Here is a 27,011-nt window from a genome sequence, read left to right as displayed (position 1 = left end):
TTTTGGCATTTAGCCTACTCAATGAAGTTATAGTAGGCTAATTTTAATTGGCAGACAGATTGAACATGGTTTGCTACATCTATACGACAGTAAACTTCAGCTAGCTAGCGGCAGTTACAACTAGTTAAGCAAGGAGATGGTTAACGTTATGTTTGTATTAGGGCTGTCAGCCATAACATGTTAATCGCGATGCAGTAAGGACCAAGCATACGCGTTAATTTGTTAGAACCCGATTGATGCAAAGTGCGTCAAAAATAGACCCTTTCTTCTTTGTTACATTGCTCCGGAACCGTTCATTGCAGCGAGATAAACTTTTATTGCGTGACAGAGCAGAAGTGGGGCTTTCCAACGAGACTGCGCACTTGTCTGTACGATCAAGTATGAAAATAAATAAAAATCATGAAATTAAATCAAATTGCATCATATTACAGTCTATACTTCTCTGCGTTCACCTGCTCACCCATTACTCTCGTTTGAATTACTCGCAAACCCGTGATCGCATAGATATGGCAAGCATATCAGATGAAAGAGGAGACACAGGGCTATCCATTGATACCACGAATATCGATCCTTTTGGCTTATAAAAACAGACGAAGTAACTGCAAAATAATAACGTCATGTACACAAACCAACGCTGCACACCCATTACTCTCGTTTGAATTACTCGCGGACCCGTGATCGGATAGCCACGCACGTCAGATGAAAGAGGAGACACAGAGCTATCATTTGATATCAAGTACATCCTTCTGGGTTATAAAACAGACAAAGTGACAGCAAAATAATAACTTCATATAGCTGGACTTACCCCACTTTTACGAATTGTTGTCTGTTTTTGTGGCAAAGCATCACATTGCATCCCAATTTGTTCAACAAAGAAACCCCTTTTTTGCTTCTACTTTGTTCATGGCAATGCCGTAAAAAGATGTAGAGAATCATTATGAGTGCATACACCATGCACTCAAAATTATATTTTGTGAGATAGGGCCTACATTACAAAATATAAGAATTTTTATAATACGTTTTTTTGTATTTTTATTATTTAACATAAAAACCTAATGGTGATATAACATAATGGTTATAAAACTTGTCGGTAGGGCCCCCTTGGAATTTTTGCTTGGGGCCCCCACAGACTCTAGAATCGCCTCTGACTGTACATGTATATTAACATAAAATGCCAAACAAACTTTTATTTGGAAACAGTTGGCAGGAGTCATAGTTGATAACAACTGACAGTTGAAATGGCTTAACAGTTAAATAGTTGAGTAGTTTAAATAGTTAAATTATTTAATAGTGAATTATTGTAGTGAGGATATTTATTTTGAAACAGTTGTGGGCAGAGAAAATAGTAGTCTTAAGAGAGCCAGATTGTATGCTTAAAGCCTGAGACAGAGTATATAGTTTAAAAGTTGAATGTAGATAGTGTAATGGATGTTGATAGACAGAAAGTTGAATGGATGTTGATAGGCAGATTGTTTAATGGATGTTGATGGATAGTTTAATGGGTGGATGAGTGAATGGTTTGAAGAGGTTGAAATTGAATGGATAGAAAGTTGGATGGAATGTGCCTTATATCCTTGTAGAATGGAGAGACACAGACAGAGTTGGCCTAGTTAAGCAGAAAGCAGTTGATACAGGTGCAATCAGTTTAACTGGCCCTTTCATGGGTCCTAGTAGTGAGCAGCTGGAAGTTGATACAGGTGCAAATCAAGTTAATTAGCCCATTGTGATGTCATCAGCCCATGTTAAGTCTATGGGGAAAAATAAGCTTGTTTTTTATTAATCTTCAGAACTTTCTGTTATAAAAATCACACACCTGCTGCATCTGAAGGCCCATGCATGGTAAGGCCTGCGACTATCACTCTACACGCCCCCTGTTTCACGTCACGTTTTAATTTGCTAGCTGGTCCTGCCTCCTGGATCCCCAAAATGCCGGATCATGTGAACAGATCTGCAGGCCGGCAAATTTTCACCTTGTTTTTAGACACACGATGTGGCAAAAAGACGTAGCCTACCTCCTCTTCATGCGAATTTTGTGTGAAAGGGGCTACAGCAACATAAATTTGTACACATATTTTACATGAAAGATGTTGTCATGTATTGATTCCCAGTCCAAGCCTTCAAATGGTGTATGACTATTCTACACATGATGCATAAAAATTATTATGACCGCCGCGCAGCGAAGCGGCGGTCATATAGGTTTAGTCAGATTTTTTTTTTCTTTCTTTTTTTTTTTTTTTTTTTTCTTTTTCACATGCCCAAATTTCCGTCAATGATTCCCGGGACACTGAAAGACCGGGGTACACGAAACTTGGTGGACATGTAACCCCACATGGATAGCATGGAACCATCGTTTTTCGTTTTGATCTGTAGCCCCCCCGCTGAATTGGACCCCCCGAAAGGAGGGTAGGGCAGACACAGTTTTCTGTGAATATCTCGAAAACCGTAGGGTTTAGGAGGACCATTTTTTTTTTGTATGTTGATCTCAAGGGGCCATGTCAACCCATTCCATAACCACTCATTTCATGTATAGCGCCACCTAGTTAAACACAAAAAAGTAAAAATGAGGTGGTGTAATTGAAGCTGTGACCTAACATAGTCAAAACTGCACGAAATTGGAAGTGTAGGATCATTATGACACCCTCTGTATGCACGCCAAGTTTTGTGGAATTCCGTTCATGGGGGGCCACACAATAAATTAATTTATGTTACTATACACCAACTGGCCTGTAGGTGGCCGGAGACAGTTTTCTGTGAATATCTCGAGAACCGTAGGGCCTAGGAGGTCCACCTTTTTTTTTGTATGTTGGTCTTAAGGGGGCATGTCAACCCATCCCATTACCACTTATTTCATGTATAGCGCCACCTAGTTAAAAATTAAAAAACAAAACATTAGGTGTTTTCATCACAATATCTCTGGCTGACAAGGTCAAAACTGCACGAAATTAAAAGTGTAGGATCATTATGACACCCTCTGAATGCATGCCAAGTTTTGTGTACTTTTGTTCATGGGGGGCCTTACAATAAAATAATTTATGTGTACATTTAGTGACGTACACCAACAAGGATTCCCGGGACACTGAAAGACCGGGGTACACAAAACTTGGTGGGCATGTACCCCCACATGGATAGCATGGAACTGTCATTTTTCGTTTTGATCTGCAGCCCCCCCGCTGGACTGGACCCCCCGAAAGGAGGGTAGGGCAGACACAGTTCTCTGTGAATCTTTTATGGTATGTTGGTCTCAAGGGCCCACATCAACCTGGCTCATATTGTTGGAAGTTAAAAGTGGGTTGGAAAAACGAAAGTTACGTGATTTATTTTCGCGGAATGAATGTACAGGACTGAGCGGCGGTCATATTTTGTACCGCTATGCGGTACATCTAGTTTAGAATGTTTGGTGGAGGGGGGGAAACTGTTTCATTTATGGAACACCTGAGAACTCAGCAGCAACAGAGGTCTGTGAGTGAAGGATTAGGCTATTATTGTTAGACAGGCAATGTGTTGGCCCAGGGCAGTGTTTCTTAAAGTGTTTCTCTGCAAGCTATCCCACGGGTAAAATATAATATAGATCGGTTGTTTGCAATATTGAACCAACTTGTATGTAAATCCAAACAGTTCTGCAACACTGCTACACCAGTTAAATCATGAATCCTCTGACACAATAAGCAAGGTGGTTCAGTGAGGTGCAATACTGTTGGAGTAGACCTAGATTTACTGTTTTTTTGAGCTAGGTGGTCCATGATTTTTTTTTTTTTATTGGTTAAGTGGTCCTTGGTCTGAAAAAGTTTGAGAAACACTGGCCTAGGGGCTATATCTGTCATGAAATGTGTAAACTAGGCCTACAGTTATCAATTGACTTCATGTTGTAATGCCAGGCAGTGGCTCCTCCTGCTGTAGTACAATCAGGCTACTGGTGGCCGACAGGTGCTCAGCTAGAAATAGAGAAAGAATTTTCATTCATTTCATTTTATTCATTTCTTCCTGCTGACTGCCAAGATAGCAAGCAATTCATAGGTTTCATCAGGTCCTTTGCCACAGGTATATAAAATCAAGCACCTAGATTAATGCAGGCTGCATGCTTGATTAATGCACCTGTGGCAAGGGACCTGATGAAACCTATGAATTGCTTGCTATCTTGGCAGTCAGCAGGAAGAAATGTTATGAAAATTCTTTCTCTATTTCTAGCTTTCTATCTCTATCTCTAACCCATGAACTGACTTGCATAAACGGCCCCATTCTGGCCGGCCCACGCACGCAGCATGCTCTAAACGTCACATGTCAGCTGAGCAGTCATATGACCAATTTCAAGCACGGAACTGGTAGTGGTATTTACCGAAGAGAGGACAACAAATAAGCAGACTAATTGTGTACGACCTTTAAGATGTTCAATGTGCAGGTATTTACTCTATTTTTAATACAACATTACCCCCCCCCCCCCCCCCGTTCATTCGAATCTTGTGCATGTCAGTAGTTATAATGTAGATGATTAGCCCAGTCAGACGGCTACGGTTAGCATCTAGCCTAGTCAGTGTTTATTGCACGATGTAGTAGCCTATGTATCGATCGACCGACTCCTTGTCAAATTCTGTTAACAGTTGTTGTAAATGTCCTGACGGTGTCTTGCAACAAACCGAAGATGTCACCAGGTGTCCGACTGTTTTTGTCCGTAGTAGGCATATGCTGTATGGTTGTTTTAAGTGGTAAGTAAAACCTAAGTAAAAACCAAACCGAAATCAATGTTTGTCATCTCGTGCCGTTCAGTGATACCATATGTTTCTTTGCTTTTGTGGGTTTCAGACTCAAGCGTTCTCCTCACTGTTCCAGGAACAGTAGATTTAGAGCAGGGCTCATCTAAGAACATTACTATTGACTCAAGGTAATCTAGTCATCACAAATGTTGTGTTATTGTACGTAGGTTGGCTGCACATTTACCATTACTTTCTATTCTTTCTTTATGTAGTGCCTCGCTGAATGTCACTGTTGCTATCCTTTTCAACATCACCTATGCATCACAGAATTATACTGCAATTATTGGACTTCCCAGACAGGTAGGGCTATATCGCTTTTATTCTGATCATTGGGCCAAAGATGACACAATTTGGAGTGACACATGACTCATAACTATGTATTGTGTTAATCATTTTCATTCACACTTCACTTAATTAACCGTTCATTACAGGTTTTTCTTCCAGCTGAAATTACCTCCACTCAGTTTGAGGTCCTGGCAAAAGATGTAGGTCAAGTTACTGCTTACTTATACAGCAACAGTACAGAAATATCCAGGTATGCCTGCCATATGATCCACAGATCTTAATGATTAGCCACATTCCGGTGTCAAACATTACTTCTAAAGTGTACCAAAAGTGAATGACAAGTTCAACTTATGGCTAATTCATGCATAATTACTGTGTCCTTTTCAGTCTTACATCGAGGATCAGATTTCTGGTGGTCAGAAGTAACATTCTTGCAATAATTGATCAAGTTATTGGTTGGATCTACTTTGTGGCGTGGTCTATTTCATTCTATCCTCAGGCATATGAAAATTGGAAACGGAAGAGGTAGGCTACTGTCTTTTCTTGGCCCCATTTCTGTTTTTGAACATTTCCTTAGTGGATTTGTATGTGGTGTATAAAAAGTCTGTTTGTGCATTCCCTTGATAGTGTTGTGGGCCTGAACTTTGATTTCCTCGCACTCAACCTAACTGGATTCTTTGCCTATAGTGTCTTCAATGTGGGCCTTTTCTGGGTACCCTACATTAAGGTAGGAGCTCCCATTCTCTAGATGGCTATCATAGCTGGTGAATTCAGTAGAATTCAGTAGTCTGAGCAAAAAGTAAACACACACCTTGTTGTGCTGCTGAGCGGCCAAACAGAAAGTTTGTGAATCGGAAGTTTGAGTGTGCGACGACACTTTTTTTCTGTTTGGAAAACGGATTCAGTGACAGCCAATGTTAACCTATCAAGAGCAAATGCTCTTGGTAGGAATACGGCACAACTGGTTTGTAGCAGTCTGTTGTGTTTTTTATGTTATTTTTTTAAAAAGCATATGGCAGACTTCAATAAAATGTCTATCTTTAACGGACAGGAAGAGTTCTTGAAAAAGGATCCAAATGGAGTGAACCCTGTGGATGCCAATGATGTGTTTTTCAGCCTTCATGCAGTGCTGCTGTGCCTGGTGTATGTCTGCCAGAGCGTTATGTATGAGGTGAGGAACTGAAGCTTCATATCAAATCAGGAAATGCCATCCTACCTTGAAGTTCCTGGTATCAGATCTTGTTCAACTGAAAGGAGACTTTCATGTTAAAACTGATATGCAAATACATCAGTAGAATAGTTAGTACTATAAGTAATTAAGTCGCTTTGGATAAATGCGTGGGTAAATGCACCAAATTAATATATAAGTAAAAATTATTTATATGGCATTTTTCCCCAGACACAAGTCACAACGTGCTTTACAAGAGAAGGTAGCACTAAACGGATAAAACACAATGCACAACAATATATAAAGTAAAACAAAAGATGCATAGACAGCAAATCCCAAAAGGAAAGCACAGTGAATGTAGTGAGTAACTTGAAAGCCTGTCTAAACAAGTGGCTCCTGCCATTTAAAAGAATTCACAGAATCAGCAAACTTGGGGTGTGGATGTACCATAGCTGAAGTAATATGGCTGTAAAAGCTCTGTCCTCACATGTTTTTCAGCAGGTGAAACATTGTTTGATTTGTATAGGATTTAATATTGCACATTTGTTTTGTCCTGGAACCATGGTAGTTACAGATTGTTTGTGCTTTCACACTCTCCACATTGTCTCACCACCTCCGATGTGAGAATATAGAGATTAGAAACCTATTACTTTAAATTCTATGTTTTCATGAACTAGTTATTGTGTGCTGAGGTTCAGCATAGCTTAACCAGAGGGAAGGATGCCAGTAACTAATCAACAGAGTTGCAATGGCTAAGGCACTTACTGTAATTCAAATGACTATGTCAGAAACTGTGTGTAGGTAGCAGGCTGTAATGATGTTGTATTTGTTCGATGTGTTTGATTGATTGATTGCCTTACAGAGAGAAGGGCAGAAAGTGTCAAAGGTGGCCATGGTCTTACTAGCGGTGGGCTGGATGTTTGTGCTGGTTTCCCTCTTTGTGGCCATCGCTGGAAAGATTACTTGGCTGGATTACCTGTACTACTTCTCCTACATTAAACTGGCTGTCACTTTGGTCAAGTACATCCCTCAGGTAGATATATACCAAGTAATAGCCATTATATCAGCCCCATTTCCAAGATTTTTATAGTAAAGTATATTGTGGTGTTTTTCATTTGATTTTTCAATGTCAGCTCATATCATTTTGTATAAGGATACACTGCTCTGGGTATTCTTTGTATCATATGAATGGCATGTACTGTATGTTATTTTAATAAGTTATGTTGCTTTACATTTTGGATGTAAGCCATCATGCAGGTAGTGGCCAGGCTCACCACAACCCCCTCTAGTCCATAAAGTTTAACATGGTATCCTAATTGCATCCAAGCGAGCGACTGTAATGTAGCATTGCATGCTCTCTGTCCACAATGATCGTTAAATATGCCCTTCTATTGTGTCATATTTCAGTGTACAGTTAGGACATTCCAACTGAAAACAATGTAATTAAACTGATTTTATTAACACTCGCTTGCAATTAGGATTTGGTGTAAATCCATTCAACTCGTATCAAATTTTGTGTTTTCTTCCACAAGGTGGTAGGCTTATGGTTGCTTAATTGAGAGAAACCATGCATTGACTACACTACACTTGCAGTATGAATGTATACATTGTTTGGTGCCAAATCCTTTTTAGGTCTACATGAACTACCAGAGAAAGAGCACAGAAGGCTGGAGCATTGGCAATGTGCTGCTCGATTTTACTGGAGGCAGTTTCAGCATCATTCAGATGTTCCTGCAGTCTTATAATAATGGTGAGTACTAACGGCATGTAGACTCAAAACACATTACACATTTGCTATCTGTGTTTTCTTTGGTTTGGGTGCACAACAATACTCCTGAAGACCCAGCTCTTTAGAGAACATCTCATAGCACTACTTACAACAAATCTTGCTGATCCTAGCACTTACCACCCGTCTTGAACTGACACTCAACTGTTTAAAAAAACAGCACTCACTAATGCACTTATTCTTACTGTACTCTACCGTTTTTAAATTGTCCTAAAATTGTTGAGAGAATTGCTGTAAAACTTAAACTGTTTACCATGCTGTTAGTCGGTTTGGTTAAAAATGTGTCAGCCAAATGTAATGTAATGTATGACTTAAGGTGATTTGCTTGTTTGTTGAATTGCAGATAAATGGAGACTAATTTTTGGAGATCCCACAAAGTTTGGCTTGGGTTTGTTCTCCATATTTTTTGATGTGATCTTTATACTTCAGCACTATTGTTTATACCGGAAACCAGGGTCCCCGTATCAAATTATGCAAGACGAAGAGTAGGAGTGAATGTGAACTTAACTGCTTTATACCACAAAGGCCTTGTCATGTTTGGTTAGTTTGATAGTTTAAAGTTATTTGAACTCTAATTTAAACTCCAGTCTAATCTTAAGGGATCAGAAACATCATGAATATTCTTTTTGCTGTCTCAGTTATTGTACCCACTTATATACATTTTCAGGTAAATGAGAACATGCTATCGGCATTTGGACCAAATAGCCTACACAGATTTGACTTGATTTTCATTGAAATTTAAACAATGATTCACATATCAAATTCTAGTTTTGTAGGGTTTTTTGTTTCTTTTGATTAATATTTTATTTTTTGAATTAAAGGGAAATAAAAGGGAACATTTTATATTTTTGAGCATGTTCTAAAAAAAAATCCTTGGAAATGCATGCAAGCCAGAAGTCAAGACTGCTCATCACCCTCTGTGTTGGCTGGAGCATAGCATTTTGAACGGTTACAGTTGTTTAATAATGTCAATTTAGATAAGAATGGACTTGAATACACCTGTCTTTGCTCCCTGATATCTTTGAGATTTTAAACACTCCTAGGTTTGGCCTATTCTGTCTTTGCTTGGTCTGTAGCCTTGGAAACATATCATCCTAAATGCAAATTACACCTGTCTACAAAGAAGCATTTTTATAATATGGTCTTCTTTACTGAATACTGTGTTACACAGGTAATTGTTGTTACTGTTACCGTTAAACAGGTAATTGCTCGTATTGTTACCGTTACACAGGTAATTGCTCTTATTTTATGGTATTACCAGTTAATTTTAAAAAAGTCCTTCACTTTTGGTTTTGAAAGACAATAATTAAATCATTCTCTATTTTACCTTTATAAAAATGCAACCCACTCAATTTGTGTATACCGGAATACTATGAATGTATGATGTAAGATTAAATGTATGAAATAAAGTTTTTACTATTTTGTCGTCTTGAGGTTGGTTATTTATTGCTGGAGTTGCAGGTGAATCCTGCCATCTGGTGGTGGGCTATGCATTTATTTATTTATTTATTTATTAATTAAATACATACAGAGACGGGTTCTAAAGGATCTTTGATATACAGTACATGTTTTCCTTTTCTGTAAAAAATATATTCTTACACAATGTTTTCTTTCACCTCCCTGTTCAGCAAGGATTATGTGCCAAACACAAATAGGGGAACTGAGGAGTAGGCTACATTAAATGCTTGTTAAATTAACAACACTACTCGAACACATGCCAACAAAGAGGAAACGCGCATGTCACTCGCAGGGGATCATGGGTGTTAGTAAGGAAGTAAAATGGCGGACTTGGCAAACGAAGGTAAGCACTCTCTGAATGCGTAAGGGAACTTAACCTCATTTACAGTTAATTAATTTGTGTTTGTGTTGTCAAAAATGTGTAGGAAGTATGATGCAACATACTGATCAGTCGTAGCCTTAAACTAAGTGGAAGTGGTGGAAAGGCGTTGGAGAAACTACTCAGGGTTGTGATCCTGATCTTAGCTAGCAAGCTGTATTTTCATGAGAGGAGGGAGGGGATGGGAGGCAGGCCAATCCGACTCGCAAAACAAGAGAACTAATAAAGCGTTTTCGGAATCATGGTTTTGAAGTTAAAATCCTGTCAGTGTAATTTAGAGGCATGCTGTTGTCTTGACATTTTTGACAGTTGTGTTAAGCTTTTAACGATGTGGTCAAGTATGTCAGCTTGGGCCAGGTTGGAACGTTAAGTTGCTAACGTTAATATTAGCTAATTGACGTAAGTGTGCAAACTGGCCATTTTATCATCTATCTAATATTAACCCAACCTTGTTGAATGATCGTAAACCCATAATAACAGCACGTTATTATAAGCAGAGCACGCAAGAGAACCTTCACGATGCCTACTCAGAAATAAAACAACGGTTTTGTGCAAATCTTGTAGGTTCACGTTAAACGTTATTTGGATCTCTAGATGTGCTTCTACGTTTTCCATTTGAAGAAGGTGATGGGATGGGTAGTAGTAACGAAGACAACAGTTAAGTGAAAGGTAGCGTTAGCGAAAGTATACGGATTTGGTCATTAGGGTTCCGTCTAACGGACATGCATTGTTAATCCGCCTTTAGGATTTTTTCCTTCCTGTTCTAATCCAGCATGTCTCGCTGAGGAAATCAGATGCACTGTTGGGATTTAGATTAGTTGGATCTGACGCTACTGGCGGTCTAAACCAGTTGCGTCTGGACGCTTCCTCTAGGTTTGTAGTCTGACATTCGCATTATGTTCAACCAGCGGGCTCTAACGTACTGCAGAAGTAAAAACTACCTTTTTTTTCGAGACTTTGAGGTGTTGAAAATTGACATCCATAATTAACTGTACAGACCAGAGTTTCATGTCGAATATGTTTAGGTCTATTTGTGAAGCAATATTTAAGAACGATTCATACATTTCTGCAAATCGTACCCGGAAAAGATAAGCTGATATCAAGAGGTCACACCCCCTCTAGAGCTAAGAGGCTACAGCACAGGTGAATGGAAGAGTTAGAAAGATAAATGTCTATCACATATGTCCACTGGATGCCTTTCTCGGTTTCTTTCTATTCTCAAATAGAAATACTTGCTGTATGTATGTCTGATATTGTCCACTTGACATCAGTGGACAATATCAAGTTTAACATGATGAAGACTTGCCATAGTATCTTCATCACTCCTATGTCAGCTAATGACTCTTCTCCCTGTCCAATGTTTTACCAGGAGGATTGTGAGGTGAGGAGTAACAGTGATTGTTAAAACAAGAGCTAGGGATCAGAGATGACAGCATGGCTGATGAGGGTGAGTGTAGAGAGAAGCTTACAGATCAGAGAAGTGCCAGATGTTACTGAAAAGATGTGTGTCATTAATTGTCATTGAGGGTTTTTTTGTCTGACATTTACAAATCCCCCATGGCCTCTAAGAAACGGCACACTATGATAAGGAGACCAGTATCCTATGATGACACAGGCTACTGATAAAGATAAAGCATCCTAACTAGGGTTGGGTATCATTTCAATTTGAACGATTTTGATTCCAATTCTGATTTATTATTTCGATTCCGGTTCCTAACGATTCTCGATTCCGTTTTTTTTTAAAGGCAGGGTCAAAAAAAGTTTAGGATATTTTAAATGAGCTAGCTAACCAACGGTCTTTCTCAGGGTATCTGCACATTTTCCAAGTGCAAATTTAAATACTTTTCAAGACATCTAAATGAAAATTAAGACTATACCACGACAAAAAGATATATATGACTGTTTATGCAATAGTTTTTTTTTCCTACTAATTTTAACCCCCACCCCATTTTGGATGTCTACAGAGGTTACCAAATATATTTTGGCGAAAGAAAAATAATTGTGTGTGAATTACCTTCACAGCTATAAATGCCCAATTTTAGGGTCTGGCCTGCTTGCTTTTGAAGCTGGCTGTACATATTTGGTTTTGCTTACTGCTGAGGCTGACTGTTCTTCACCTGTGTCTGTAGTAGCCTAGGGCTACTTGCCAAAGACATGTGCACTAGACTGGATTCCCTTCAATATTTTTTTCAAAGTTAGACTAAGCTATTTACATATTTTAATACGCCTACTTTATATAATTTACTATGTGCATCTATTGTCCAATATGCAGCACAGCAAATTAAAGTTAATCCACTACTTTACATTTTGCATACCAGTTGTATCTAAACCAACCAAAGCTTGACTGAAACATTGTAAAACCATTGACTTGTTTTAAATTAATTAAGAGACAGGTCCTCCTCGCATGATCCTGCTAAAAAACTGCTGGTTTCATCTCAAGCAGGCACGTATTATGAACGCACGATTTTTTTTTTATGTAGCAGTCGCCGACATTCAAAAAATATGCGGTTATATTTCACAACTTTTGCGAAGTAGGCCTAGCCTACTGGGAAACGCTGGCAAGCAAGCTGCTGGCAGATATTACAGGTAGGCTATTATAACTTAGACAGATATTTTCTTCCCTAGGCTAAGCCAGCAACACACGCTGGAAAGATGCAAACAGATCAACTTAACATATACAGTATGTCCTCCTGATTGCGAAGCACTGCACATAATTTGACCAGCAGTCTTCGCGTCCATAGTTTGTGAAACGATGCTGCGTCTGAGCAAAGACTTTAGATGCAAGCGCAACTCCAAAAAGGAGAACAAATGAGCGTCTGGCTTGAGGCTGCGCCGGACAGGGCTTTTAAAATCCATATGTGCGGCCTAAATTCGAACATATGGACAACCTATCGCTAACTGGCTTACCAACTCTTTCTCCCGCTCATTCTACCATAGGCTCCCTCATTCCACGTAGACTACCTGTCTATCTCTCAGGCCTCAGCTACACCACGAAAACGTCAGGCATATTATTTTGTACATGGGCCTACTGTATTATTACCGTTTTCACACCTTTAACCAAACCCGTGAAAAACATATTCTCTCTGCGACCACTACACTTCCTCCCGTTGCCTAAGCCTAGTCACTTATACAATTGCGTTTTAAATAGGCTACACGAAACTGGGTGGAGACATCACTCGCTCTCTTGCACTCGCTGGCGGTCCCATACGTAGATTTAATACCTCTCTTTCGAAAATTCAGTTGTATTTAGGACTTTTTAAGGATCCGCGGGAACCCTGCTTTCTGAATGAAATAGTCTGACATTCTCCATGAATTTTAATTCTATGAACTATGCGCTTCGTTGGTGTTTAGCCGTTTATTCTTCCGGTCGGCGGACAGGGAATCGAAACTAGGAATCGAAATATAAACTTTTGAACGATTCCGGGAAAATCGCAAAGAATGTCCCGGTTCCAACCAATACTCGATATTCGATACCCAAGCCTAATCCTAACATTCTTTGAACTATGTGTGCTTTACATGCTGTACACACCCATACCTTTTCCATTAGTATTGTTTCACTAACAAAGGCAGAACCAGACTGATTAGATCTTGTAAAAGGCTTGACTCTTTGAGTGTATCTTAGGAGGTTTGGAAAATATTTGTCAGGAGTTAGACAAAAGACCCAATGTTTTGACCCTTACTAAATCCTGACCCAACAGGATAGAGAAATTATTGGAGAGGGGCACATTAAAATGTTTTTTTTTTTTCTTAGTAATTTATATGCTCTTGAATTTCCCCTGGGGATCAATAAAGTATCTATCTATCTATCTATCTATCTATCTGCATTGGGCTATATTAAAGTATCCTGCATTTTTACACAGTTTGGTTGCCATGCTATTTAATTTTTGAGTTTATACTAGTAAAATGAAATGCATTATGGTGTTAGCCTTATTAGATGTAGGGTACTTTTTCATTGTGACTTTTATCAAGAAAATTAACTGTTGATCATTGGAAAGCCATTGAGCACAAAAGATAGCTAAAACTTTAAATTACTCTAGATAGTCATTTCTATATTTCTACAGTAGAGAAGAACATTTAATCCGTTTAAGGGCGTTAAAATGTCTTGGTTCATACTTCAGAGATGCACAGAGCTCATTTTTATTAAATGAGAAATAAAAGCCTAACACAGACTAACCTGAGGGGAAAATCGCCTAGTTTTGCCTTAATACTGACACAACTCTGCCACAAAATGGGGTCATCATCACTTCACTTGCATCACATCACTTGTGGCCCTCAGGGACATGCGAACGCAGTGCTTGTTCACAGACTGTGAAATTAAAGTAACCTGAGTCATACACGTATCTGCAAGCTGAGCCAACATCACCACTGGCTAAAAATAGTCCACAGGCAAATTATACAGGAGCTATGTTTCTTTTGGACATTTCTGTCGTCCTTTAAATACACTAGCCAGCCTGTATGGTCAACATTTTGGCCCGTCTCAGCTGCTGTGGATGAGTAGCACTCAAATAGAAGCCCCCTCCGAGTGGCTCGACCTATTCTAGGTTCAGTGAGTGTATCGTCTCATGACTCGGGAGCCTGGCTCCGGGCCACAGAATGATGTGCTACATCTCAGGACTAGTACAGTATTCTCTGATGAAGCAAGCCTTTGGACTGGGGGCTTTGAAACAAACACTAGTTGGACATCTTTGGAGTACAACCAGCTAATAGGAGTCAGCCTTTTTGTTTATCAAATTTTCACGCAACACCCAATATAGAAATGATCAGAGGTCTAGCCTTCTCCGTGTGACACACTATTAAGATTATTTGGGAAAGGGCACCATGAAATTGAGTCATTGAAAGCAAAGCCAAATGTTTATTACTGCTAAACAGGTCTCACAGTTTGAATTGGATTATATAGAATAATTTGTAATACAAGATTATACTATCATGATACACTATTCACAGTAACAGCCAGTATAATTGCCAGTGAATTGGATTAGCTTAATCACAAAATCTTCAATTGAATATATTAGGTGAGTAATTCCATCTGAACAGCAGTGCTGTCCTCTAACATGCATGTGATATGTCAAAAGTGTTAAACCTAGCAAACACCATGTTGTAACTTGTACGTGTTTATTATAGTGCTGACATGGGGCTGTTCCCAATTTAATAGACTGGTGATGCATTAGGCTAAGATAACTGAGTTATTAACCATAAACAGAGAACCCCTGAGGTTTGTTATGTTTAAACCAGTTTAATTAAGAAGTGAAGACAGCTCAAGTAATATGCTTGACAGTTGACACTCCACAAAATTGCAAAAGTGTGCTTGCTCAACTATATATCACCAAGAGGAGCAGAAATGGGAATTTAAACATGTCAGAACAATGTGTTTTAACTAAGTATTATCGAAAAGAATGGTGGAACTTGGGAGAAGGGTGGAATGGTGTCTTCAACTGGTCCAGTCTCTGCAGGTCTCTCTGTCTATCCTTTTCTCTCTCACTTTGTCAGTCTCTCTCACTGTACCCCTGTTTTTCATGGTGGCATGAAGCTAATAATAATTATAATAATAATACATTTTATTTATAACGCACTTTAAATCAATTCAATGACCTCAAAGTGCTACAATGCACTTGAAGCCGAACTAAGAATACAGCTTGACCAAGCCTAGATGCATTTAGCCAGCTATTTCACATGTCCAAGTTATTGGAGCCGATATTGTCTATTTTACTGTATTTGTGTCTATCTGTTGGTATGTGTTGCAGTCCCTTCCATTGAGCTATAGCAACACAGATTTTTTTGTATTGCAGAAAAACCTGCCATAGCGCCACCGGTGTTTGTTTTTCAGAAAGACAAAGCTCAGAAGGTAAGGCAGATATATTTGACCATATAATGACCAAATGGCAAAATTTGAAATAGATATTATTCCATTATTTAAAAAATGATGATGAAATTGATGAAGTTGTTGGTTTTCCCATGGATCTGCAGAGGTCTCTGGATGGGTCCAGTGCTGAAGATGGAGAGGGTGAGGAGCTTTAATCTAACCTTTTTGTTCAGAAGTATATAAAAGTAAAATTAAGTATGTAAAATGTAAAAATGTAATCATGCTCACTGGCATCCACTTGTGTTTTAGATTCGGATAAAGAGGACAGTTATAGCCCTCCTGTCAAGAGGGAGAGAACTTCGTCATTAACACATTTCCCACCTTCCAACTCTGGTAACACTTAATTAAAATCCAAATAAAATTTCTATGAATTTATTCAGGACATGGAGTATATTGTTTTTTGTTCATCTGTTCTGATGCATGATTTTTTCCCCCTCGCAGTTTCCAAGAATAATGTGTTCATGCCATCCAGTTTTTGCCAGTCTCCAACTGGAAATTCAGATTCAGAACCAGGTTGGGATTTTGTACTCCTTCCAGGCATTGTGCTGGTGGTATGTTTTTCATAAACAAACTAATCTTTGTGCCTGCACATTGTTATTACCAGAGGAGAAGACGGTTGGCTTTCGCTTGAAACCCCCAACGCTGATCCATGGCCAGGCCCCAAGTGCAGGTAGGCACACGTGATCTGTAGCAGTGTTTTGCTTTGCTACTCCAATCCTTATTAAACCAGGACTGCATAGCTGACAACCAGATTATGGGCCAGTTCCCTGTACATACAGCTCTGGAAAAAAATGAAGAGACCGCTGCACATTTTTCTGATGTCATCCTACAGTTGCTGAGTGACATTTGAATGAGTTGACAGTCATATTTAAAATGAAGAGACCAGTGCAAATTTGAAAATGACCGTCAACTCATTCGAATGTCACTCAGCAACCGTAGGATGACCTCGGGAAAAAATGTGCTGTGGTCTCTGAATTTCTTCCAGAGCTGTATATTAAAACTAGTCCTAGAAGGCTTTTTCTCAGTAGAGATCTCTATTAGTCCAGGACTTAATCCATATATGGGAAACGAGCCTAAATGTCTAGCCAGTCTAGACTTTCCCTCCTTGAACATCCAGAAAGTAAGTAGCTGTTTATGAGTTAATACAGAAATGCATGCAAACTCTAAACTAAAACAAATGAAAAAAAAATAAAAGAGACTGTTCAAGTTTCTGGAAACAGGAAGTCATCTGCTCTCATTTTGATGCGCTGTGCCAGGGTTTGTATGTGTGTCTAACTATTAGCACACTCACCCATTTGTGATTTGTTTTGTGTTTAATGCGGCTCTTCATCTGCAGGCGTCCCCAGTCAGAAGCCCAAGGAGCAGCACCGGAGTGTCCTCCGCCCAGCCATGCTGCAGGCACCTCCACCCAAGGCCTTCAGCCAGTGCAGTAAGTCAGTTGGGCCAGAGACCAGAACCAGAATCGTAGCGGTGTTCAGGGGACATGTCAGGGGACATTGTTCATTAACACTGGAGATGGCTGTGTCATATTAGTGGGAGTGAATATGAACGTTAGGATGACAGTAATTTCTTAGCGCTGCTGTTACATTTGATGTAAACTTGGTAATATATTTGCCCCCCTCTTTGTAGACTCAAAGGGCAGTACCAATGGGCTGAACCAGCAGTCAGAAGGGCCGTCAGATGCTCAGAACAACACCGAGCACTCCAGGGACAGCAAGGAGGACACAGATAAGTCACCGGTGAGACATTTAGGTCTCTGTTTTTCCTTTTTTGCATGCTCTGTCTGTCACACTGTCTATCACAACCTCTGCCATCCTGGATTGAATTCAGTCGAGGGATTGAAAGGATTGAACTTCAAAGTATGTGGGCTGCTCCATGTGCAATGTAGGGTCATGTGAAGAGAGCGCCACGGTGTGGGAGAGGGAATTGGTGAGCTGGGCCTGTCCGCTGTTTTGCCTGCCCTTGGCTCTCAAAGCTCAAGGGCATGTTCAAGTTCCGTATGTCATAGTCTGATTGGGTTTCACACAGTACCCCCCCCCACCCCACCCCCCACCCCACCCACACACAAAAGCACATGGTGAGTGCAACTTATTTATAAGATCAAATGGTGCTGATTGTTTCTCCCTGCCTTTGTTCTTCAGGCAAGTGACAAAGCAGAGGATGGAGCCAAGGCTCAGGGGGAGAACACTGTGGGAAAAGGGGCCCCACTGGAAGCCACGTTTGTCTTCGGGCAAAACGTCCGAGACCGAGCCAAGGTTTGGCCTCCTCACATTCTCACAGGGGAGCTGATTCATGTCTGTTCACAATGAGAGAGCGCCTCGGGCCCTGTGGCAGTGTCCTCACTTTGAAATGATTGGATTATTGTTATTGGCATGTGCACTCTTGTCAAGTTCTGTAGCTGACAGCACATTATCAGAAATGCGTTTTTTACAGCCTTATCATAACTTGATGTTGATGCTGTCTTTTTTCCTTACTCTCTGACAACATATGGTGATCATTTTTGGAATGGTTACAGTTTATTTTCCATTATTTCCTACATACTGGACCTTTAACTCTTAACGCCTCTAGCACGTTGTAATGCAGTCGCAGGGTTACAAAGCATGTTAGCAGTTCCAAAATGAGTACACGCCTTCTCGCGTTGTGAGATGCAAAATGGCCTGTTTCCTGCTTCACAAATGTGCTTACTGTAATACATCTGGGTCATATAAAAATTGTACTTGCTGATTGCCTAACCTCTAGAGAGCTCATGAATACAGTTAATCTTTCAACAGTTGATATTCCCAAACTGCTTTTCTGTCTGGCAAACTGTCTTTGCGGCCTCTCATTTATCACATGACATTTTCAGGTGGAGGAAAGCTGTGATTCCTCGAAAAGCAAAGACACAGGGTCGCCATCAACCGATTCAGAGGAAACCAACTACTTTCTACAGTATATCAGCACCACGGGGTAGGTCTCAGCCTTTGTTTGTGTACAGACATTAAGAGTACCTTCTGGTAAAACAACCTGACAGATCTGGTCTTGTGTTTTCCCTGAAGCGCCAGCCGGGCTGCCAACAATGCCGACTCCAGTGCAAAGTTTGTGTTTGGACAGAACATGTCCGATCGTGTCCTGGTAAGAGCTGGGAGATTATTTTTGTCCTGTAGCAGTATCTCTCTGGTGTGTCACCCATACACTGTGACTGTATCTTTCTCTTTCTCTCTCTCACTCTCTCTCTCTCTCACTCTCTCCCCCTTTCTCTCCCCCTTTCTCAGAGTCCCCCTAAAAGCGGTGAGGCAGTAGTGGAGGGCAGTAAAGACCCTCCACCATCTGCTCCAGTCTCTGAGCCAGCTAGCTCCTCACAGGAAAACACCCCAGAAAAGGGTACCATGACTGCTTCTGCTGCTACTACTACTACTACTACTACTACTACTGCACACACATACATACACACACAAACACACACTGTTTCTGCCTGAAAACGAATAGAGCTGCAGTAAGAATTGGCTGTAAGTCAGCAGTTGTCATGATTAGTCATCAATTAAAACAGACCTCAAACACAACCCAAGTGTTGTGGTTGTCTGTGTGTCAAATGTTTGTTGTTTTTGTCCATGTTCCAGACACTGGCGCCGGCGGCAGCGGAGCAGAGTCGTTGGAGCAGTCTGCTGCTGCCTACACCAAAGCCACGGCCAAAAGGTGCCTGCTGGAGAAGGTGGAGGTTCGGACCGGGGAGGAGTCGGAGAGCAACGTGCTGCAGGTGGGCCACACTGCTGACCTCTGGGGGTCACAGGATACACAGGATGGTGCAGCCTGCAGTGATGGGTTGTGTCAACGTAACGGTGTGCAAATCCTGTGTGACTTTTGGAATGAAATATTCAGGCAACCTACCTAAACTATGACAGTTGCTAGCTATTTAGGGTGCTGTGCTGAGCCGAGCCTGTCAGAGGCCAGTCAACAATCAAGCCTATTTAACATTACACAACACAATGCAGGAAACAACAACAATACACTGTTGGTTGGTGGCAGCAGAGACTTTCTAATGAGGAGACACAGCACTCAAAAAATCCTCCATAGAAATGCATGAGGTTAGTTTTCTAACGCCAATATGGCAGTTGTCTACACATATCCAGCCCTTTCCGCGGCAAAAAAGTCGACATGTACATTGTGCCAATCATGTGGTGTGCTGTGAATACATCGTGCCAATCATGAGTTGTGGTCTCACCGTTGGAGCAAGTTTGGTGTTGTGAAACCTTGCGCACGCGCATTTCTGCTGAAATAGATGCCCGATAAATGCCCAAAAAGCGTTACAATATGGCCGCTGAGTAGTGGGACTTGCCTAAAAGGTCTTTGGTGGCAGTTGCAAACGTGCTGCATGTTGTACCCAAGATCAGTAACCGCCCTCCTTCACAGTACCACATGCACTGCCAGTATCACCAACAGAGCAGCTTTTGTGAACATTTCACTTGGCTTATCAAGCAGGAACATTCCATCATCAGGGTTTCATTGGATTTGGCCCACGACACCTTCCGAAGGCTCAATAGCAGTGTCTGGCGTCCCAGACCCACTCCCATCTGGCCAATTCTTTGGCCATTCCTCTTTGTTGCCATGGCTATTTATGATCCAGTCAGCAACATAATCAGGTAAAATGCCAGCCCCTGATGCCAGCACCAACAACTACCACTTCAGAAACACCATGACCAAGATTTCAAAATCTCAGTGTCAGTTCAGGTAACAACAACATGACCCCAAGTAGTTTGTGAACGCCATAGCCATTGGCTTGACGTTTCAGCAGCCTCAGATAGCTCTTTTATAGCTCCTTTCAGTGACCATCCTCGAAAACCAAAACCTAACAAAAGTGTTGTGGCTGACTTTGCTACAAAGCCTCTAACACCTATCTTCTCTGGTCTTGTGTGTGCTTGCCAGCCACAAACAATAAGCAATATTAATGTTTAGAAAATTACAAAAACCTGATGCTGTGTTGTTTTGGGAATGTTTGAAAAAATAGATGTCCTTTCTTTTTTTTCTGTCAGTAGCCAAAGACGCTGCTGTCAGCAGCACACATTTTTAGTAGCACTGAGAATGCATCTTTTTTTTTTTAAACAAGATTTTGTTTATGTTTTGTTTCCTTAGATACAGGGCAAGCTTTTTGTGTTTGACAAGACGGCCCAGTCCTGGATAGAGAGAGGACGAGGACTACTCCGACTGAATGACATGGCGTCAACAGATGATGGAACACTGCAGTCAAGATTGGGTAATAAACATGATTTATATTTAGTTTGTCTCGGTTAAAATTAGACACTTTCTCTTATTATTCTCTACAAGGAGCCTTAACATGTGGTCTTATGGCCCTGTTCAACGAGTCTCAAATATCTGCTTCTTTTTCCAAAATGACTTGCTGCAAAATAACTGGAAGATGTCTAGATCCTAGTTAAGGTAAGCTGATGTGTTGTGGTCTGTGTGTGCTGTGCAGTGATGAGAACCCAGGGCAGTTTGCGGCTGATCCTCAACACCAAGCTGTGGCCTCAGATGCAGGTGGACAAGGCCAGTGAGAAGAGCATCCGCATCACGGCCATGGACACTGAGGACCAGGGGGTCAAGGTCTTTCTCATATCGGTAAGATTCATGACTCCTCAAAAAGAGACTGGTTGTGGTCAAAGATTTGATTGGTGAGAATATTTTTGAAGAGCTAGTTTCTAGTCAGTTTTTATGCACCATATATTTGTTCTAACCTCTGGTGGTCCGAGGCTTGCTGTAAAGCCAGAGCTGAGTAGTTGTTGAGTCGGGTTGACTTTGTCAGTAAGGGTTCATGGCCCGTGTGGTGTCTCTCCAGGCCAGCTCTAAGGACACCGGGCAGTTGTTTGCAGCTCTCCACCACCGCATCCTGGCGCTCCGCAGCCGCGCGGACCAGGAGCCCGAGGTCAAGGTGCCGCTGCCAGAGATCACGCACTCCCATGAGGAGGACAGCGACGAGGAGAACCAGCACACCTCCAGCTCGGGCATGGCTGCCACCCCTGCGTCCGCGTCCACGCCTACGCCTTCCAGTGGTACGTGCCTGTCATGTCATGTCATGTCATGTCATGTCAAAAGGACCCAGGTTGGATTGCAGCCTGCTGTCATGTTCCATTCCCACCCTGCCTCTCTCCCACTCGCCTCCTGTCTCTCTCCACTGTCCTATACGATATGGACCCTTTCAACAATAAAAACAAAAACAATGCTTGAACATTCTATTTGGTTCCCAATCTACTTCCTTTGCATTGACATAACATATGGAATGTTAAAAAGGAAGCCTTGTGGGGCCAACTGTGATGCTGATAATGGAACTCTCTGTAAAGGGACAAAAAACTGAATATTTAAAATGATGCAATGTGGGATTGCCTGATGATAAAGCATTAAAAGACACCGCTGAAATGGTCAAGTTTGTGTTGGTTCTGATAACAGCTGGAGGCTTTCTGATTTCAGCTAGTGCGCTCATGCGCTGCAATGTTTGTAAACATGGAAAGGAGTCTGTAGACAACACGTTTGACAGTTTATTGGATTGTCTTTTGTCTTACTTATCTGTGATCATGTTTGTGCCTTGCTTGTCTGTTGATTATTGAATTATAGCCAGGGAACTACTGTTATGTGAAAATTGTTTAACTTAATTTATTTAATTAAAAATTGTTTAACTTAATTTAATTAAGTTAACTTTTGGCTTTTTATGTGATTTTCTATTCGTGTTATTAGAACTAGTTGGTTGTTTATCTAGATCCTGATTTGATTGTGTTTGGTTGATTGTTGTCAAGAGTATGACTGGTTGCTTGTAGTTTGGAATATGATTGGCTCCGTGGGTTCAGTATTCAGATTTAATAGATTAGCCTTTGACTGATTATGTTGTCAGATGCCATAATTCATATTGAAAACTGACTTGCAGTTTCCACAGATTTCACAGTACTCCTGTTCAGTTAGAGTTACTCTACAATTTGAACTAGTTCCAATGTTTAGCTTGATGTACATAATTATGCATTATGCACAGTAACTAAATAAGGGGAGAATCTTTTGGACCGAGCCAGTGCTTGCTGCTTAGACAGAAATGGCTAATGATGCTGAGATTCCCTGCTCTCCTCTGGCCTTGGGCGAGGAGCAGTCTGGAGGATGCTGGTGGTGTTCTGATTTCCCGCTCTTTGTCTCTGCTCAACAGGTGAGGCTGAAGAAGGAGAAACTCAGTCTACAGAGAGCACATAACCTCAGCTCCTCTCCTGTCCACCCACCTCTCTCTCTCTCTCTCTCTCTCTCTCTCTCTCTCTCTCTCTCTCTCTCTCTCTCTCTCTCTCTCTCTCTCTCTCTCCCCGTCTATCTATCTCTCTCTCTTTCTCTCTGTCTGTCTGTCTCTCTTTCCCTCTCTTTATCTATCCCCTCCTCTCATCTTCCACACCCCCCCCCCCCCCCCCCCCCCCTTCCTTTCTCTTTCTGCGGAGCGAAGCAGACTACCCCATTGCCTCAGATGCAGCTCTGTCCTCCTGCAGACGGCTAGCTCCAGGCTGGATCCTATGCAGGCGTTTTCTCCTGCTCCACATCTGTACAGTAGATCTCCACTCATTGGAGGGACAAGGGCCTGTGGAACTGCAGCACCTCTCGCTATGGCTTGCCGAAGCCTCATCATATTGATGAGCGGATGGGCGTCGGAATGGAAGGATCTGTAAAGGTGGGGGGGTGACTGAGGATTTATTTGCTTGTGGTTCACATGTACAGATTTCAAAGTGGTTCAGATGTACAGTTTGGACAGTATGCATTTGATCTGTCTATCCACTAACTGAAAACAAAACACAGCAGTAGTAGTAGTAGTAGTCCTGAAGGCCTTGAATTGTTTTGAGAGGAAGGGGATCGGCCGGCTCTCAGATCATCATTTTTAAACGTCATTTCACATTTCTTTTTTTCATGGGAGTAATAGCTGAAATGCCTCTTTATCTTTTATAAAGACAACCTTTTTCTAGCTGTTCTCAGTCTGTTAAGAGATTATCTGCCCTCTGACACTTTGGACACTTTCCGTTCTTTTTCGTTTTATTTCAAAGTCCTGTTTGGTCCACACACGCGCACACACACACACACACACACACACACACACACACACACACACAGACCCTTCAATAGTATCTTTGACTAAAAGTGACCTCAAATGACCCCTTGGTTTCTTGGTTGCTTAGTACACCACTAAATGATTCTTTTTCACATCATAGTAATGCAGTACCCCCCCAATCCCCCCCCCCCCGCCCCCTCAGCATTCAGAGCTGTTCTGGAGATGTCAATATGGACAAGCAAACAGGTTTGAAATGAGAAATGGTAGTTCCTACTACTACTGCAGCCCATGGATGAATGCCTCACCCCACCTACCCCATCCCCGTCCCTCTTTAACTGTGTTTACAGTAGAAACATATCTCATATCTGCAACCTATACTGCCATTACTTGCTTGTTTGAGAGAGGTGGCATTATTACACACAGAGCAGGCTAATTCAGTGTTCACAAATACAATGGTGTTTGTTCAGTACTTCTTAAAAGAGAGATAGATTAATAAAAGTTGATCTTATTTCCTTCAGTGAAGCGTAGCTACCCTTTTTTTTTAAATATTTCTTTCCTCAGAGCAGTGAGATGAATACTCTTTAAATCCTTGTATTATATTGTACTCCTCATCTTGTACTACAAAAAAAGCCTTTGATGTGAAAAATATGTATTTTAACTACAAAACCAGTACTAAGAAAAAGACAAAAAAAATTACTTGTAGGAGTATTATCGGGTTTAAGAAGATGTTGAGATCTATATGTATATTACTGAGCAAGCAGCCTTGAGGTGTTGTAAAGATAATCTTCTTTATTTTGTACTCTTTCTGGGCAAACTATAGATTTGTCACTGTTTATACGTGTGAACGTGTTTGTTGTCTTCTTTCTTTCTTTTTTTGTCTAACACATTCTCTACATTCTGCTCGGCAGCAGAGACACAGGACCGTTCCTTTGGGCACAGGGCTCAGATATGAATGTAAGGCATTCGTCTTTGTTAAAGGGCCGGAATTCTTCAGCACTTTTCTGTATTTCTCTCTTTTTTTTCCCTCTCCCCCCTTTCTCTCTCTCTCTCTCTCTCTCTCTCTCTCTCTCTCTCTCTCTCTCTCTCTCTCTCTCCCATCAATATGAATATGACTATTTAAATACGTTAGCAGGGGTTGTGCATTGATCAAAATGTCTTATTTAGGTCAATGTGAAGTGGTAGATTTCCATCTACAGTACAAATGTTTACACTCTGGCTTTTTTAAAAAAAATGTTGTTATTTAGGAGATTGCCCGCACAAGCGCTACTTGCTTCATGGTTTGTGTTCCATTTGTTTCCATTTTGTTTTCTGTTGCCTGCCATTTTGGTTGGGTCCTGGTTCCGGTCATACTAAATAATACAAGTATGTATTGTGAGGGCCCCTGAATTGCCTAAACATCTATGGTAAAATGATTACAAAAAATGTTGAAAGCAATACACATTTGCTAAGGTCCTGCAATATGGGTCCGCAGGCCATTGGTTAAAGGAACAGTTACAATCATGATGTGTATGTGCACCGCAGTTCAGCCTCTAAATTCTGAAGTAGGTCTCCTGGCATCAACCCTCAGATCTGATTTTGTAAAATACATATTACATTTTAATCAGGATATTGAAGTATGATCTGTTTGAATTAGAAGGTGAAGGCCTTTTAGTAATAATTACAGCAGACCTAAAATATACAGAACAGCTGTGATTTTACTTTCAGGATATTTTTGATCATTTGTATAGAGGAGCGACGCTGCAATGTCCTTAACCAATCACTTAGCACAGAGAAGTCAAGCGAGAGGTCACATTCTTGGCATGTTCCCTCTCAAAACAGTTGTTTTGCCCAGGCCCAATTCCTCTCAGTAATTAGTACATTTTGTGCAGATGGGTAAAAATGATTAGCAAATGATTGATCCATGCAAAGACACATGTAGATAGTCCATTGCCCATCTTGCTTACCATCATGCAACATTTTTTCTTTGTTATCGTAGCGCAGTGTAGATGGATGTAAAAGCAGGTTAATCTGTGTGGCATTTTTTACCTGTTATGCTCTCAGTTTAGACATGCGTGCAGTCACGATGGAAATGGGCCGAGAACAAAATGCTCTTTAACATTCATATCTTAACCACGTGTACCATACATGTTTCTGGAACCACACACTACATATTCACTTGTGAACAACGCACTCTCATCAGGTGCTTCACTGCGTCATTGATAGCACTGTGGTCTCTTTGTAAACATCAGGTAGCTCTGCCCTACCACACTAAGGGTTCCTCTTTAGTGGAAACGTGATTCAGCCCAACCCAAAGCCCAGTACTGTAAAATCTTTTGGAGCATCGAGCGAGTGAGCTCCTGCTCCTAAACCGCTTTGCACAGGCATGAGACCTCAAATGAACCTGCACCCCTTTTGAGTGGTTTGGTTTCTATGAGTAGGAAAATCCTTTTCTTTTTGCTCAGTTGTGTTGACCTTTGCCCTTCTTCCCTCTGTTGGTTGTCAGTGGCTTTAAGTGGTTAGTGCATCGTTGTTCTATAATTTCTCCCCTTTCCTTGAAGAAGCACCTAGACCTGTTTTTGTGCTGGTCAGTCAGTTTGCCTTTGATAGGGTATAGGAATGGATTGTTGTTGTTTTTTTTTTTTTAACCTGTGAACAGATTATTGTTTATTCATACTGATATGAGTCAAAAGAGCTTCAACCAAGAGCTAAGGAGTTGGGAGATTTCAAACTACAGGATCTAAGGGCCTCTGAAAGCTAGGGAGTGGTCGACTTGCCCTGCCAACAAACGACCTCTCTGTCGCGCCACTAATTTCGATTGGGCCGTGCAGTCAACCTCTTTGTGGGGAAATGCCTCTTCTGACCATTCAAAAAAAAAAATCTGTGTACATTGTGTCTTTGCTTTGAGCTTCAGCAATAAAAGTAAAACAAAAAATAAAACAATAATAAAAAAAGTTCAAAGCAGCTAACTGCTGAAACATGTCGTTATGTAAAAGTTTATGTACAATTGTCATATCAAATGTATTTGAGAATTACATTAAAATTTTTAACAGTAACATTTTGCCTTTGCCTTTTGTTTTGCTTTCTGAAATGAAATTCTTCTTCCTGCTTTAAGCTGCTCAATCTAGTAAAATGTGTCATAGAGGCCACCAGATGGCACCCTTGGGCTAGTAGCAGATGCAAGTGAGGTAAGCAGTATGTTCCCAGATGAGCTGTGAAGGCTTTTCAGAACAAATTTGAAGTAGAGTTCAAAGTACATGTTTTACAGATCTCTCAAGAAATACTTTGATTTGTGACATTCGTTTTCATATAGTTAGGCGAC

The 27,011-nt window shown here is 40.9% G+C and overlaps 2 protein-coding genes across 6 annotated transcripts; both read left to right on the top strand.

Moving 5' to 3' along the window:
* The first annotated feature begins 4,246 nt into the window (after positions 1–4,246).
* Positions 4,247–9,406, top strand: ctns (cystinosin, lysosomal cystine transporter). Of its 4 annotated transcripts, none has more exons than XM_042057605.1 (12): positions 4,247–4,395; positions 4,633–4,700; positions 4,798–4,876; positions 4,961–5,048; positions 5,180–5,283; positions 5,421–5,558; positions 5,637–5,760; positions 6,085–6,204; positions 7,064–7,234; positions 7,834–7,951; positions 8,331–9,188; positions 9,219–9,406. In XM_042057605.1, the coding sequence occupies exons 1-11, from the start codon at positions 4,382–4,384 to the stop codon at positions 8,474–8,476; spliced, it is 1,170 nt and encodes a 389-aa protein (XP_041913539.1). In that variant the 5' UTR covers positions 4,247–4,381; the 3' UTR covers positions 8,477–9,188; positions 9,219–9,406. The 4 variants fall into 4 exon arrangements, with proteins under 4 accessions (XP_041913539.1, XP_041913540.1, XP_041913541.1 ...); XM_042057607.1 differs by having other exon boundaries at positions 4,251–4,396; positions 4,596–4,700; XM_042057608.1 differs by having other exon boundaries at positions 4,254–4,395; positions 5,661–5,760.
* A 302-nt stretch (positions 9,407–9,708) lies between these two features.
* On the top strand, positions 9,709–26,745 carry ranbp3a (RAN binding protein 3a). Of its 2 annotated transcripts, XM_042056836.1 has the most exons (18): positions 9,728–9,788; positions 11,194–11,271; positions 15,611–15,666; positions 15,789–15,825; positions 15,934–16,017; positions 16,126–16,197; positions 16,289–16,354; positions 17,021–17,113; positions 17,314–17,423; positions 17,826–17,939; positions 18,530–18,630; positions 18,720–18,795; positions 18,936–19,044; positions 19,281–19,417; positions 20,791–20,911; positions 21,131–21,273; positions 21,491–21,704; positions 22,838–26,745. In XM_042056836.1, the coding sequence occupies exons 2-18, from the start codon at positions 11,259–11,261 to the stop codon at positions 22,879–22,881; spliced, it is 1,590 nt and encodes a 529-aa protein (XP_041912770.1). In that variant the 5' UTR covers positions 9,728–9,788; positions 11,194–11,258; the 3' UTR covers positions 22,882–26,745. The 2 variants fall into 2 exon arrangements, with proteins under 2 accessions (XP_041912769.1, XP_041912770.1); XM_042056835.1 differs by lacking the exon at positions 11,194–11,271 and having other exon boundaries at positions 9,709–9,788.
* The last annotated feature ends 266 nt before the right edge of the window (positions 26,746–27,011 follow it).

Source organism: Alosa sapidissima, chromosome 12, assembly GCF_018492685.1.
Source record: "Alosa sapidissima isolate fAloSap1 chromosome 12, fAloSap1.pri, whole genome shotgun sequence".
NCBI lineage: Eukaryota > Metazoa > Chordata > Actinopteri > Clupeiformes > Clupeidae > Alosa > Alosa sapidissima.
The sequence above is the reverse complement of the archived record's forward strand: the minus strand, read 5'-3'. Positions and strand labels throughout refer to the sequence as shown.